General features: G+C 42.6%; 1 protein-coding gene across 1 annotated transcript in view; it reads right to left on the bottom strand.

Annotated features, from left to right (window-relative positions):
• The window catches only part of LOC132822165 (interleukin-1 receptor-associated kinase-like 2), a 50,299-nt gene extending 38,453 nt beyond the window's left edge, over nt 1-11,846 (bottom strand). Inside the window, exons 1-2 of the mRNA XM_060835238.1 lie at nt 11,533-11,846; nt 3,184-3,360 (exon numbers count right to left, since the gene is read on the bottom strand). Of these exons, the coding sequence (XP_060691221.1) occupies nt 3,184-3,360; nt 11,533-11,632 (277 nt within the window). The 5' untranslated portion in view covers nt 11,633-11,846. The remainder of the gene's footprint in view (nt 1-3,183; nt 3,361-11,532) is intronic.
• Between the last annotated feature and the right edge of the window lie 413 nt (nt 11,847-12,259).

Here is a 12,259-nt window from a genome sequence, read left to right as displayed (position 1 = left end):
GACACAGATGCCTGATTGATTGGACATGAATAACATGGTTTCACTAGGAGAAGAGATTAGGAGCCAAAGGCCACAGCCTCAAAAGGAAAGGATGGCCTTTAAAACTGAGATGAGGAGGAATTTCTTCAGCCAGAGGGTGGTCAATCATTGCTGCAGAAAGCTGTGGAGGCCAAGACATTGAGTGTATTTAACATAGAGCTAGATAGGTTCTTGACTGGAAAGGGGATCAAGACTGAGAGATTTTTGTAAACTCCTAGGTCAGTGGATTTAAACTTTCCACGTGATCCTCAAAGACTTGACATTATGCTCTTAAATGGCCCACAAATGCCAGATTGGACATTTTTGAGGTATGCCACAGCTCAAGATGAAGTGTAAAGTGGCCTATTACATTTTCCAAATATATGAGCCCTTCAACTGAGTTCCAGTAATTATTTATAATCTCTGCCGAGTATTTTGGTTTCAATAACTAATTCTTAGTTAGAGTGTCAAGGACTAGCAAGGGGGCAGAATTGAAGTTAATCAGTAATGGAAAAAGGAAAAGATGCTGAGGAAATTAACAAAGGTTAAAGGCCGTCAAATCACCAGAGTCTGATCATGTACATCGCAGAGTATTATAGGAAGCCGCTCTTTGTATGTTGGACATAACTTAAAAAATTCTATAGACTCTGGGGCAGTTTGTACAGATTGGAGGGGGTCAAATGTAATCCCACTATTTAAAAAAAGAGAGAAAGCACTTTTGCAGTAGCAGGGAAAATGCTAGAGTCTATTTAATAAAGGACAGGATGACAGAAAATTTGGAAAGCCTTCATTGGATTAGACATGGTTTATAAAAACCAAATCACACAGAACAATTCTAATTGAGTTTCCGAGGATGTAAATAGATATGAGAGAACTTCCACAGAAGACGGTGGAGGCCAGGTCATTGAATCTTGATTGTCAAGGGGATCAAGGGTTATGGAAAGAGGGTGGGAGAAAGGGGTTGAGAAACATAACAGTCATGATTGAATGGCATAGCAGACCCGATGGACTGAATGGCCTAATTTCTGCTCCTTTGTTTTATGGTCTTAGAACTTGTGAATGTGGAGTATTTGGATTTTCAGACAGCCTTGGATAAGGTCCTTCATAAGAAGTTAGTGGCAAAGTTAAAGCACATGGGATAAGAGGTAATATATTGGCATGGACCAAGAATTGATTAACAGACAGAAAATAGAGAATGGCAATAAATATGTCCATTTCTGAGTGGCAGACAGCGACTAATGGAGCAACAGAAAGATCAGTGCTTGGGCCCCAGCCCTTCACAATATTTAAAAATGACCTGGATGATGACAAGATTGGGTGGGATTGAGAGTTGAGAGAGAAAAGCAAAGAGGCTTCAATGTGATTTAGATAAGTTGAGTAAATGGGCAAACATATAGCAAAGTGGCTAAATTTGAAAATGTAAAAGTTGAGAATTAGGGATGCCTGCTGCAGCTATACAGAGCCTTGATGACATCACACCCGGAGTCACGAGCGCAGTTTTGGTATCCACGCTACAAAGGATATACAGGGAAAGTGCAGCAGAGCTTCACTGGGCTGATACCAGGGATGGTAAGACTATCTGATAAAGAAAGATTGGTTCAACTGGGCCTGTATTCACTCGAGTTTAGAAGGATGAGGGAGGATCGGATTGAAATGTATAACTTCTCAAAGGGTTGGATGGACTAGATTTAGGGACAGCATTTTCCCTGGTTGGGAAGTCTAAAACCAGGGGATTTAGTCATAGGATACAGGTTAGATCATTTAGGACTATCTGAGGAAAAATGTATTCACTCAAAGGTTAGCGAACTTGTGAAATTCTCTAACTTAGAAAACGGGATTGCTGGTTTGCAATGCCGCATGATACCAACAGCACAGGTTCAACTCCTGCAGCAGCTTTTTTTTTTAGATTAGATTACTTACAGTGTGGAAACAGGCCCTTTGGCCCAACAGGTCCACACCGACCCGCAACCCACCCATACATTTACCCCTTACCTAACACTACGGGCAATTTAGCATGGCCAATTCACCTTACCTGCACATCTTTGGTCTGTGGGAGGAAACCGGAGCACCCGGAGGAAACCCACGCAGACACGGGGAGAATGTGCAAACTCCACACAGTCAGTCGCCTGAGGCAGGAATTGAACCCGGATCTTTGGCGCTGTGAGGCAGCAGTGCTAACCACTGTGCCACCCATATGACAGCTGTTGCTGTCATACAGATCCCACCTTCTTAACCTTACCCTTTACAGGGGTCATGGTGACCCTCAGACTAAACTCACCATTAATCGTCTCTCTCTCTCTATCAAAGTGCAACCCTTTGGTCCTCAGAGACTATGGCAACTGTACTTTGCTGTTTTTTTTGGCCTAGATGTATGATTCCCACTTCAGAAAGATGTTGGAAATGTAAATCCTGGGTGAGCCCTCAAGTTTTGTGAATTGTTCCTTTATTCATTGGTTAGGTTTTTTTTAAGGATGCTTGTGGTGCATTGGTAGTAGTGTCCCTATCGCTGAGCCAGGATGCCCAGGTTCCAGAGGTGTTTCACTGCAATATTGCTAGCCTCTGACCCACTCTTGTAGCCAGTGTATCTATATGGCTAGTCCAGTTCAGTTCCTAGTCATTGATAACCCCCAGAATTTTGATCGTGAGGTATTCAATGACAGTATTGCCATGGGGCAATAATTAGATTGTCTCTAATTGAAGCTGGCCATTCCCTAGTATTTGTTCTATGAAAAGGCAGACTCCTCCTTTGTAAATATCCAGCATTAATCTTAAGCAATGCAAATCTGATATCATACAGGTCACATGTAAAATAATCCTCCCTCAACTGTATTTTATTGACATACCTCAGAGGAACACATGATTATTTTTCACTTTCCACCCACCAGCCATACTTTCAAGTGATTTTGTCAATTTACTGCCAAATTAGGATCAATTTTATATAGCGAGCTCTGTCCTACCAGGATTTGGGCTTTAAGATGGCTCCAAACAACTTCATCCTTGAATTTTAGAGCCAAAATAGACGCGACTGGCCCAGTGGCCTGGGCTGGATTCAAACTGATGACTCATTGAAAATAGTATGTGCTGATAATGAGCATTCTGATGCCTTTTCTAAAGTAAAATTATTAGAACGTCAAAAAATTTCTACCTAGAAAGGGATATACTCACGTGATAGAATAATATCTGCTGCACGATACAGCTGCAACTCATTCAGGATGTGTAGAAGTTGTTGAACTGTTGCTTGTCTCATTCCCCATGCCCACATCAACTCTCTGGTCCTGCTGTTATTTCCTCCGAGAGATTCAATCTTCCTTAGTTCAGTCTGGTCAGCTACGATACGAGAGGCTGAAAAGGTAGTGTGAATACGTGAAAGTTGCTAATCGGCTGCCTTCCCTCACATTGAGATTATGTAGAGGAGATAAGGAAAACAAACACTCCATTATGCACTGTAGTAATGTCACACTCTGCTTGGTGGAGATTGTTCAGTGATGCACTGTGCAGTGTTATAAAAATATATCAGAATTAAAGCATGAAAAACATATTTATGTGGGACTGTGCACAATCTCAAAACATTCTGAAGTGTTTTAAAGCTATTGTAGCCTCCGACTATGCTTCAACCACCTCTTTGAGCCGGTGCATTTCAGTTTAACTGGACTTACCCTCCATCTGCTGATTGTAGGCATCATTAATTTATGGAGAAAGTGAGGACTGCAGATGCTGGAGATCAGAGCTGAAAATGTGTTGCTGGAAATGCGCAGCAGGTCAGGCAGCATCCACGGAACAGGAGATTCGACGTTTATGCCCGAAACGTCGAATTTCCTGTTCCTTGGATGCTGCCTGACCTGCTGCGCTTTTCCAGCAACACATTTTCAGCATCTTTAATTTATGGAAAATCACGCAGAATCTGATAGGTATTGCCAATGATTGAGGGTCAGAGAATAATTTCATAAGATTGATTCCCCCACACTCACACTCGACAAAGCCACCAATCAAATGCATATTGTACCTGTAATCAGACTGCAGTATCTGAAAAATGCTGCATACATGGTCCACACTGACATGACACATTAGCACCAAGATCATTTACAAAATTATGAAACTGTCATAAGAAATTAGCTTTTAGGCCCCTCAGGCCCGTTCACCATTTAATAAAATAACAGTCAATCTGATTGCAAAGTAGCCATAACTCTTGAATCTTGCCTCCCCCACCCCAGCCCAACATCCACTCTACTCTGCCGTAGAGAATTCCAAACGTCATTAATTCCTCCACATTTATGTCTTAACTGGAAGACCCCCCTTGTTTTGCTCAGAGGGTCACAGTTTCAAAACTGTGTTGTGTCAAGAAAGATTGTCTCAGCACCCACCCTGTTAAGCCCTCACAAGATCACCTAAGTTTCAATATGATCATCTCCCATTCTTTACAATTCCAATGGAGTAATCAGCCCAATCTGCTCAAATTTTCTTCCATACAACAACCCATTGCTCCCAGGAATCTACCTAGTTAGCTTTATCTGAGCCACCTTTATTGCAAATAAAACCCTCCTGAAGTAAAAATGTCACATCTTACATGGCCCTTTAAGTGTGGTCATGTAACAAGACTTCATTAATTTGCCTTCTGAATTACTTGCTGTACCTATACGCTAAATTTATGGGGAGAAAGTGAGGACTGCAGATGCTGAAGATCAGAGCTGAAAAATGTGTTGCTGGAAAAGCGCAGCAGGTCAGGCAGCATCAAAGGAGCAGGAGAATCGACATTTCGGGCATTACCCTTTCTTCAGGAATCAGGATTCTAGATGCTGCGCTTTTCCAGCACCACATTTTTCTGCTAAGTTTATGCACACCTGAATCCCTATGTAATGTGGTATTTGCCATTCTCTTCCTTTAAATAATAATGTGCTAATCTACTTTTGGCCAAAACCACATTTTCTGATATTATACTCTATCAATATTTTGCCAACTAACTTAACATCTCTTCGCAGATTCCTCACAACTGGACTATTTACCTATCTTTGTATCATCAGCAGATTTGCCTGCAATGCACCATGGAAAAGGGGATTAGAACAGTTCAGTGGTTGTTTTTGACTAGCACAGACTCAGTGGGCTAAAGAGCCTTTTTTTCCTGCTCGAGACATCTGTGGCTGTATGACACTCAATCCCTCCGTCAAACACAGGTCATAAATACAGAGGCTCCTGCCCCAAATCCACTCATACAATGACTTATTTATCCTGACTGTTTTCTGTTTGGTAGCCAGTCCTCTATCCATGCTAATGTGTTATTCAACACCAGAAGCTCTTTTCTTGTGTAGTCACCTTTTGTACCACCCAATTGAATATTTTGTAGAAAACCAAATGCACTTTGCATGATACCTGACTAAAAACTTGCTTGGTGACCAAAAATTTGTTTAGACACAGTTCTGAGTGTTTCAAAATTTTTAAAAATCATATTTTTGTGACACTTTTGTACAATTGCATGTTAATACTTGAGTAGCTTGATGGTGATATGTGATGCAGAAATGATGCCAAACAGCATGGGTTCAATCCTGCACTGGCTGAGGTTACTATGACTCTCCTTAACCTCTCCCCTTGCCTAAGACATGGTGACCCTCAGGTTAAACCACCACCTTTTGTCTGTCTCTGTCTCTGTCTCTCTCTAATGAGAAAGTAGCCCTATGGCTCAGTAGGACAATGGTGACTTTATTACAGCAATTGGAAACAACACTCTACGTCATGAAACCAAGCAGTTCACTGAGTTTGAGCTATCTCACTCAATCTCTATGGAGAAGTGCTTCTGCTGACAGTATAACCTCATGCTGATTAATTTCCAAAATGCTGTCATCTCTGATAATGACATTGATATTGGATCAACCCACAATATCTTCCTTCTATCTGGATATTTGTGGCTTGAAAACATTCTCTTTTGTTGTTCAAGAAAAAAGTTCAATATTTTGTCATCGACAGCTCAGTTGGCAGCATGTTTGACTGAGTCAGAAGGCTGTTGGCTCAAGTCTCACTCCAGAATGCAAAGATCAAGCGAACATACCAGTGCTGTACCAAGGGAGCCATCACTCTATTAGAGATATCACCATTTCAGTTGAAACAGTGCTGCTCCCTTTGGTTGAACTTAAACATATGTCCATGCATTACACACTTCTCAATTCTCATCATTAAAAAAAAGAATATTCAGTCATCATCACATTGCTGCATGTTGGAGTTGCTGTGTTTCCTGCAACACAACTGTGCCCACTCTTCAAGAGTGCTTTATTGACTGTCAGTAAATGAGTCATTCAGTGGACTTGAAAGGATGCTACATAAAGAAAAGTACCTGCATTTAAGACAGCAGTGAATAATCATCACATGATTTTAATGAAGGATCCCCACACTTTTATATATATGAGTGAAAGGCAATAGGATTCACCCACGAACATTCTGGTTCATTAGCAATGAAACGGTCATGAATAAAATACTGCAGTCACCATTTCAGATAGGTAGGTCTTTTTGTTTCCAGTTCCTTTTCACATAGAGCACTATCTTGAAAAGATGATTGTCAAGCTTTTTCATCGAGGTGGTGAAAATAAATGACCATTGATGGTACATCCTCAGACATGAAAGCTGTAACAAGTTCCACAGTCAAACCAATTTCTGATTTTAAAAGTTTTCCTGCATCAGATTGTTTTTTAATTAGGGTCCACCTTACATTCATAGCCTTTAGAGGGACTTACCTCACAAATGGAAACAACCTCTTAACATTTATCTCAAAATACTTCATGATTTTATATATGTCTGTTAAGCTTCCTTTCATTTCTCTGGAATAAGTTTCTGCCTGTTCATTCTTTACAACAATTATAATCTCATGTTATCCTTGCAAATCTTGTTTACAATCTACCAAGTGTCTTCATATCCTTTTTTTTTAATCCAGAAGTTATATTAGTGCAAAGTGATCCAGGAATATTTGATTCTAGTCATCAAGAGGACATTGGTTAGGCCACTTTGGGAGCACTGCGTTCGGTTCTATTCTCCCTGCTATACGCAAGATGTTGTGAAACTTCAAAGGGTGCAGAAAATATTTACAAGGACGTTACTGGGGCTGGACAATTTAAGCTACAGGAAGAGGCTGAATAGGCTGGGGGTATTTTTCCTGGGGCGAAGGCTGACCTTATAGAGATTTTAAAAATTATAAGGGGCATGGACAGGGTGAATAGCCAAGGTCTTTTGTCCCAGGGTAGGGGAATCCAAAACTAGTGGGTAGAGGTTTAAGGCGAGAGGGGAAAGATTTAAAAGGGATCGGAGGGGTAACATTTTCAAGTAGTGGGTGGAGTGTGTATGGAATGAGCTGCCAGAGGAAGTGGTGGTACAATTACAACATTTAAAAGGCATCTGGAAGGGTTTAGAGGGATATAGGCCAAATGCTAACAAATGGGACTAGGTTAATTTACGATAAGTTGGACCATAAGGTCTGTTTCCCTGCTGTACACCTCTAAGACGCTGACTCTAAGAGGGCAATCACCTCAGCTTGATGCTTCACCATTCTAGCGAAGTATGCCACAAATTGCAGGAACAGAAGAGATAATTCCCAGTATTGAACTCACATTCTCCACTTCCCATGTCCACTAAAAGACATAGCCTCTTTGTAGGAGTATGGATAGTGAATGTCCATATATTTAAACATGAAAATATCTATACGCCGGCATTTCCTGGGTGATGATATCAAATAGTTACCTGGTCTGATTATTCAACACACCCCCAGGCTAAATCTTTTCAAGCAAGAGATGGAAACTGTGAACAAAACACAGATTGGAGCACAAAAGGCGAACATTGTTTAGTGAAAATGTTTGACGTCTTTATTTCCGAATACAGAAGGCACATCAGCGGTTTCTACACTATAAAAATATTTGACCATCCTGTTACTTTTAAAAGAGCTTGTCAGGGTCCCAGCTTAACGATGGTGAGGTAGTACTTCAAAAATGAGTCAAAGGTATCGATGATGGCTCATCAGAAAAAGAGTCCATTGATACCAGCTATATGATAATTCGATTTTTCTGAGTGGGCATTTGAGTGGAAAATTACATTAATCTGGACTATCCTGCACAACAGACTTGCAATTTCGTAAAAGGAAGCTATTTCACTCTGTGGCAATTTTTGCTAAGACTCAAAGTGAGCAGCGAGACAAATCAAGGAACGAGAGAAAAAGTCATGGAGGTGCCAATACAACTCTCAACGCTCAAGATTCTAACCCTGCAGCAAGATGATAATAATCTGATAGGTCTGGTGTCTACATTGACCACTGTCAAAAATAAAAACACAACCCATGAAAGGAAGAGAACAAGAGGACAGAGATACAAGGTCATTTTCAAAAGCAGTAAATGTGACGCTAGGAAACCTTTTCCCAAGGCAGTAGATACCCCTACTGCTGAGCACAAATCCTCTCACAATGAAGGTGATACACCATTACGTTCCTAATTGCTTACTGCATCTGCCTATGTCCTTTCATTGCCTAGTATATAGGGACATCAAGATCCCTTTGTACAGCCACACTACCCAAAATCATAATTTAAAATAATATTCTTTCTTTGTGTTTATCACACTGAAAGGTATCACTTCACATTTGGCAGATGCAATACAGCATGGCTATGTCTTTGTGCACTCATTCAATTTGAAGCCTCCTCACAAAGCTGCCCAGTTTTGTATCATCAGCAGTCATGGAAGTATTGCTCTTGCATTCCTCATTCATGTCATTTATCTACATTGTGAATAGCTGGGGCCCAAAAACTGGTCGTTGCAGTACCCTACTAGTCTCTGCCACTCAAAAAGACTCATTTATTCCTACTGTTTTCTGTCAGTCAACCAATCCAGTCAGCCAATATATTACTCCTTATCCCAAGTGCTTTAACTTTGCCCATCTGCCTTTTTTTTGAGGAACCTTATCAGAAACCTTTTGAAAATCTAAAAACACTACAATCACTGGCTCTACAATGTCTAGTCTACTAGTTACATTCTCAAAAATCTCTAGTTGATTTGTGAAGCACGGTTGGCCAAATGGTCTCCCTCTGCACCATAATAATTGTGGTTTTGTGATGTACAGAATAGTCTTACACATGAATGTCAAACCAACAAATTACATCTGTATAGTACTTTGATTGGTAACGGAATCAGGTGTTACGGGAAGAAAGCAGGGTTGAGAAACATATCAGACACGGTGGCTCAGTGGTTAGCACTGCTGCCTCTCAGTGCCAGGGTCCTGAGTTTGATTCCACCCTCTGGTAACTGTCTGTGTGGAGTTTGCACATTCTCCCCGTGACCGTGTGGGATTTCCTTTGGCTGCTCTGGTTTCCTTCCAGTCACAATGACAAGCAGGTTAGGTGGATTGCCCTGTAGTGTCCAGGAAGGTGCAAGCTAGGTGGATTAGCTATGGGAAATGGTTACAGGGGTGGATCTGGATGGGTTGCTCTTTGGAGACTTGGTATACACTTGATGGGGTAAATGACCTGTTTCTGTAGGGATTCTTTGACTAAATGGCAGAGCAGACTCAATGGGTCAAATGGCCTAATTCTGCTCCTATATCCTATGGTTACTTTTAACATAATGAAACAAATCAAGGGGTATCATGATATAGAGAATGGCACTGAACCCTATGCACAGACCCTGTCAAAATGGTCACATTTGATATTTGCCTAGCTGCAGCCTAAAATGTTGCAATAGAAAAACAACATGCTCTTAAAACATAACTCCCCCAGAAGGATAACGCCTTGAAGGTAGTCTCATATCCCAGTGCTTCTTGCCCAGTGTAGGGTCATAGATAAAATAGGACCAAAGGCTTAACCACAGATTCAGATTTTAAGAAGCAAACTAAAAGAGAGAAATTCTCCATCTTACTGCTCAGGCACCAGAAGGCATGGCAGTGGTGAGGTGAAGGAAATCAAGGAAGTGCACAGGCTGGAACTGGAAGAATGCACAGTTGTAAAAAGATTCAAGAGCTCGACAAGGTTGTAGGTTCAAGTAGAAGGGTCACTATTACCTGGTTATATGGTAAGTGGAGATTGGCAGTGGACTGAGAGAAGTAGGAACGGAAGGGGAGTGTGTTGCTCCACCATTCAATAGACAATAGACAGTAGGTGCAGGAGTAGGCCATTCTGCCCTTCGAGCCTGCACCACCATTCAATATGATCATGGCTGATCATCCTTAATCAGTATCCTGTTCCTGCCTTATCTCCATAACCCTTAATTCCACTATCCTTGAGAGCTCTATCCAACTCTTTCTTAAATGAATCCAGAGACTGGGCCTCCACTGCCCTCTGGGGCAGAGCATTCCACACAGCCACCACTCTCTGGGTGAAGAAGTTTCTCCTCATCTCTGTCCTAAATGGCCTACCCTGTATTTTTAGGCTGTGTCCTCTGGTTTGGCACTCACCCATCAGCGAAATCAAAGAGTTCATGAAATTAGATTAGATTCCCTACAGTGTGGAAACAGCCCTCCGACCCAACATATCCACACCGACCCTTCGAAGACTAACCCACCCAGATCTATTTCCCTCTGACTAATGCACCTAATGTTCTGACAATCCTCAACTCCCATCTTCCTACTTCCTCCTCCACAACTCATTCTGAACTTAACTAGCAATGTCACTTAGGGAGCTGTTGTGATACAATGGTAGTGTCCCCAAATGTGAGGTGTGGGTTCAAATCCCACCTGAAATAGAGTAATCTGAACAAGGAGATTAGAACTCTTTTTAAACTGACAATACTCTGCAATGTCTTTCCTTTTAAAAAAAACGCCGTAACCCATCATTGGCAACTAGGAGTTCGGTTGCTGAGATGCCAGGTTCTAGCATTCCACACATCCCTCCCCCTCAGTGAAACAAGTACACTGACCACCCCCACCCCCTCCCTCTTTTACACCTTTAACCAAGCTTCTGACACAAAACACCGCTCGGGATATTTGTTTTTGGTGTTTGCTTGCCTGGTCAACAACGCTCCCGTGAAACCCTGAGGCCAGGGTCCACTCGCGGTGGGCGCTACACCAATGCAGGTGGTTGCTGCTGCAGCGAGTATGGGAGGGGGGGAGGGGGAGCTACAGTGCGTCCCCCGTTGGCGGGACTGTGGGGAGTGGAAACATGACATAGTACTGGACCAGACCTGTGGTGCACGGAAGAAAAAATGACAAGATGCCAATGAGAGGGTGAAAGGAGGGGGCAGGCGCCACGTCTTTGCCTCCTCGCTTTCAGTTTGCCTCTGGCGACACGCCTACGATTCGCGAAAAAAAAAGACATCTGCAAATCCCACAAAACAGATCACTTTGAGTCTGATTTGAGTGAACGTTCCGAGTCCAGCATAACTCTGCTGCAGCCTCTTGTTGAACCCATCAGTTTCTGGAGGGGTCGGTGAGGTGGAGGAAATACCATGACACGTTGTTAAACACGTTAATGACCAAGCCCAGCCCGAAGCTAACTCCCTGGCTACAGGCAGGGTGGCTGTTTACTGTGTGTTATTTACTGCGCCGTGTTACTTGACCCCACAACTCACCAAAACGATGCCACATCCCCGGCGCTAGAGTGTCCATGACCAAATAAAACTCTTCCATCGTCTGGGCATGGATGTCCAACACGAAGTACGGTGAACTCATGTTCGGTGTAAAACAGCCGGTCGGCTCTCTCTCTCTCTCTCCCTCCTGAGACTGACAGCTATGTTAGACACAGCGGAAAAAAAGTTTTCGGTCTCTTTCTCCCCGGCTTTGCGTCACACGGAGGAAATGGGGAAGTTGAGAATGAGCTCACGGACTGGGCTCGGCAGGATCCCTCAGCGCCTGGTTACTGACTCCTCTCGTAGTAAAAAATGAGGTCTGCAGATGCTGGAAATCACAGTTGAAAATGCGTTGCTGGTTAAAGCACAGCAGGTCAGGCAGCATCCTATTCCTTGGATGCTGCCTGACCTGCTGTGCTTTAACCAGCAACGCATTTTCAACTACTGACTCCTCTCCTCCACCTTCATTTCCACCCTCCGAGGCGAGGGTACCACCGTCTCTGGAACATGCCACCACAAGGTTGTTTGGTTTCCAGCTCCACTCATGGTTTCCAGCATCTGTGGTCATTGTTTTTAGCTGGTATTCACAGTAGGCGAACACACGGTGGCTTAAACAAAATGACTACACACACAAACACACAAGGCGAGTGACTTACTTGTCATGGATTTCATGAGGGACAAGGCTGTGACACCCCTGGTAGGTTTAAGGGACCTACTGACCCACAAATGG

This window comes from Hemiscyllium ocellatum, chromosome 14 (genome assembly GCF_020745735.1).
Source record: "Hemiscyllium ocellatum isolate sHemOce1 chromosome 14, sHemOce1.pat.X.cur, whole genome shotgun sequence".
Classification (NCBI taxonomy): domain Eukaryota; kingdom Metazoa; phylum Chordata; class Chondrichthyes; order Orectolobiformes; family Hemiscylliidae; genus Hemiscyllium; species Hemiscyllium ocellatum.
The sequence above is the reverse complement of the archived record's forward strand: the minus strand, read 5'-3'. Positions and strand labels throughout refer to the sequence as shown.